The following is a 3,552-nucleotide window of genomic DNA, read 5'->3' on the forward strand; positions in this document are numbered from 1 at the left end:
TTAATTGGGAATATGTTGGTGGGAGTAAGAAATTGTTATTGGTAAGTCCCCGAATGAATCTTAAAGAATTGGAGGCTCTAATCCACAGTCGAATTGGGAGTATTGGAGGAGGGGTGTCACTATCCATCAAATGTCGATATGTTGTTGATCCATATATAAGCACTCTAATCGACGTCGATAGCGATGAAATCTTCCAATCGTTGGTTAAGGTGCTTGAGAAAGATAATTTCAACTCTGTGATGCTATACATAACAAAAATTGACAATGGCCTAAATTCATCTTATTCTTCAATTCTGCCCACAAACAATGTCATACCTTCTACTTCCTTTTCACCTCGAAATCCCTCTCATAACCTGCCCATACGTTTGACTTCTGTACCACCGATTCCCTCTCAAAATCCCTCTCATAATGCATGCATACCTCCTACTTCCGTTCCACCGATTCCACACCTAAGATATCCATCGGAACGAGTAACTGTCACTCCCGACTCTCGTTTTGAAGTAGACTTAGAAAGAGAATATGAAACAGAATTGGGTAATACAAGCATAGGAGGTGTGGTTTGTGAGCGACCATACGTGTACATCTCACTTAAAGGGCAATGATAATCATCTAGCTACATCCCCATGGGTTGCCGAGACATGCTTACCCCTATTTGACCGTCCAGAAGATGTGGGGACAAGGATCATAAGACAGTACATGAAGTCGCACTGGGGTATAACCATGACCTACCATAGAGCACACCTTGCGATGAACATCATCCTTGAAATAAAGTGTGGAAATGTGGAGGACTCGTACCGCTTGCTCCCTGCACTGATAGTTGAGATGATGAGAACAAACCCGGGCACCTACATGCGTGTTTTTCGAGCGAGAGATCTACGTCCAGGGGGAGATGATAAATTTGCTCGCTTATTCTGGGCATTTGGTCCCAGCATACGTTCTTTCCAACGAACACTCAGATCGATAGTTTTGGTCGATGGGACGCATCTACGTGGAAAGTATCTTGGAATCTTACTGATCGCAGTTGGGGTAGACGGGAACAACGGCTTAGTTCCATTAGCTTTTGGTGTTGTCGAGACTGAGAACGAAGATAGCTGGTGCTGGTTCCTCTATTTGGTGAAGCGGCACGTATTGCCTGAGGGGATAGGCGCATTGACCCTGTGCTCTGATCGACAAAAGGGGTTGATACAAGCAGTGCCTAAAGTAATGCCTATTGCAAACCATAGCTACTGCATGCGTCACCTCGCCGCCAATCTGTACACCGACTTCAAAGACCCTTTACTTAAGAAATTGTTCTGGAGAGCTGCTAGGGCTTTGAGAGAGAGTGTTTTCATAGACACAATGGAAAAAATTAAGGCGAGGAATGAAAATGCACACAACTGGATAGCCGCTATTCCGAAGGAAAACTGGGCTAGTTTATACTTCAAGGGGGAAAGATATGATGTGTTGACCACCAATAGATCGGAGTGTTACAATGCAGTGCTAAAGGATGCCAGAAAATTGCCGATTGCAGCTGCGGTGGAGCTGACTCGTTTTAAGAGCTCCGAATACATACAGAAACGTCAAGCGATGGGCCTTCAATGGGAAACAAAGTGCACGCATTATGCAGAAAAACATTTGGGACTGGCCAGGGAACAGGGTCGCGGATATACTGCTTATCGAGTAGGTGTGCACGAATTTGAAGTAAGGTCCCGTGATCATCATGATGTCGTAAACTTGCTGCAACAAACCTGTACATGTCGTGAGTTCCAAACGCTTGGCCTTCCGTGCGGACATGCCATGGCAGCCATTGCCATCACAGATTTTGATGAGTACGATTATTGCCATAAATGGTTTCGTATAGAGATGTATCGGGAAACGTACTGTGAGGTGCTTCACCCTACAGTAGATCGCACTCAATGGGAACTGCCTCCAGAACCTCTGCAGACTGTATTACCTCCAATAGCGAAAAGACCACCTGGACGGCCGCGAACGAGAAGATCTGACCGCGAATTGCAGAGTGGAGTGCATCGCAAATGTACGATCTGTGGAAAACTAGGCCACAACAAAAGGACTTGCAGAGAACCTCCAATGGAGAGACAACTCCCTGATGAATCTTCCATTGGACCCTCTGCCCCCATTTTCAATAGGTACATGATACGTAATATATTGAGGTCAATAAGTAGTATAGAACATCCCCGATTCCATACTTATTCGGTGTGGTGGTGGTGTTGTAGGTCGGGTGTACCTTGTGCAGCTCCTTTTTCACGTAATTATTCCGCAGAGAATGCATTGGAGGCTCCAGTTGGATGAAGGAGGAGAAGTGGATTAATTGAAAGTGTGCACAGTAATTAGTTGCTGTATATAATAATTTTTTGAGGTATAGTGGTGTGCATAGTTGAAGGCTGGCAAGTTTTCTGAGGAGAACCCAATTTTTTGAAGGTGGAATATTCTATTTTTTGGACCCTACTGTAATTAATGGTATACTGTAATTAGTGGTGTGCATAGTTGAAGGCTGCCCAGTTTGATGAGGGAAACCCAATTTTCTGAAGGTGGAATACTCAATTTTTTGTTATACTGTAATTAATGGTATACTGTAATTAGTGGTGTGCATAGTTGAAGGCTGCCCAGTTTTATGAGGGAAATCCAATTTTTTGAAGGTGGAATACTGTATTCTTTGTTATACTGTAATTAATGGTATACTGTAATTACTGGTATACTGTAATTTTTGGAGGGAAACCCTGTTTTCTTAAGGTGGAATGGGTTGTCATAGTTGAAGGCTGCCCAGTTTTCTGAAGCTCGAATGAGTTCTACCTTGCAAGCATTGTTAAAATAAGCTTTTCCCTGCTGGTAAGAAAATTCAAGAACTGGAAAATTAAATTGGTTATATATATATGACCTTTTTGTTCATTTTGCAAAAAGTTTGTCATTTTGCAAAAAAGTTTGCAAAAAGCTTTTCCCTGCTGGTAAGAAAGGGCGCAATAAAGTTTGTCATTTTGCAACCTTTATTTATTGACCTTTTTGTTCGTTTCATGGGCATTGATGTCCCAAAAAAATGGAGCATAGAGCTTTACTCCCCCTTAATATATGCATATTATTATGACTTGGGAGCTCAAATATTCTCCCCCTTTTGTCATCACCAAAAAAGGTGGAACAAAAGGAAAGAGAGTAGGTGTGAGCCAATGAAAGTGCGTACAACCACTCAAAGGACATAGCATCCACGACACATCATAACAGTGACAGAATTATATAAAATGGAATACATCCCAAAAAGATCCAACTTACTATCCAAGCAACTACCTAAATATGATCCATACAACCAACTGATAATCCAAACACTATAGAAACATATAGATAAGGCTAATATAAAAAGAAATCTGAACAACACAGGATCCATCATCAGAGAACTAGAGCTATCTACTGTTCCGAAGGAGGCGGTGGGTGATGAGAAGAACTGCCCGGCGCCTGGCCCCACTGACCACTGGAGATGTAGCGATAATAGGCGGCCCACTGGTCATCAAAGTGGGAAGTCATGGTGTGGAAGCGAGTCGAAATCGCAGAGTCGACATGGGTAGA

At 42.8% G+C, this 3,552-nt stretch overlaps 1 protein-coding gene across 1 annotated transcript; it reads left to right on the plus strand.

Moving 5' to 3' along the window:
* The first annotated feature begins 720 nt into the window (after window positions 1-720).
* Window positions 721-2,289, plus strand: LOC143850377 (uncharacterized). The gene is made up of 2 exons (XM_077359633.1): window positions 721-1,200; window positions 1,354-2,289. Exons 1-2 carry the CDS (start codon window positions 721-723, stop codon window positions 2,287-2,289), a joined length of 1,416 nt encoding a protein of 471 aa, XP_077215748.1.
* Window positions 2,290-3,552: the final 1,263 nt, after the last annotated feature.

This window comes from Tasmannia lanceolata, unplaced genomic scaffold, assembly GCF_043159265.1.
Source record: "Tasmannia lanceolata isolate RefF3 unplaced genomic scaffold, GAP_Taslan_0.1 ptg000018l, whole genome shotgun sequence".
NCBI lineage: Eukaryota > Viridiplantae > Streptophyta > Magnoliopsida > Canellales > Winteraceae > Tasmannia > Tasmannia lanceolata.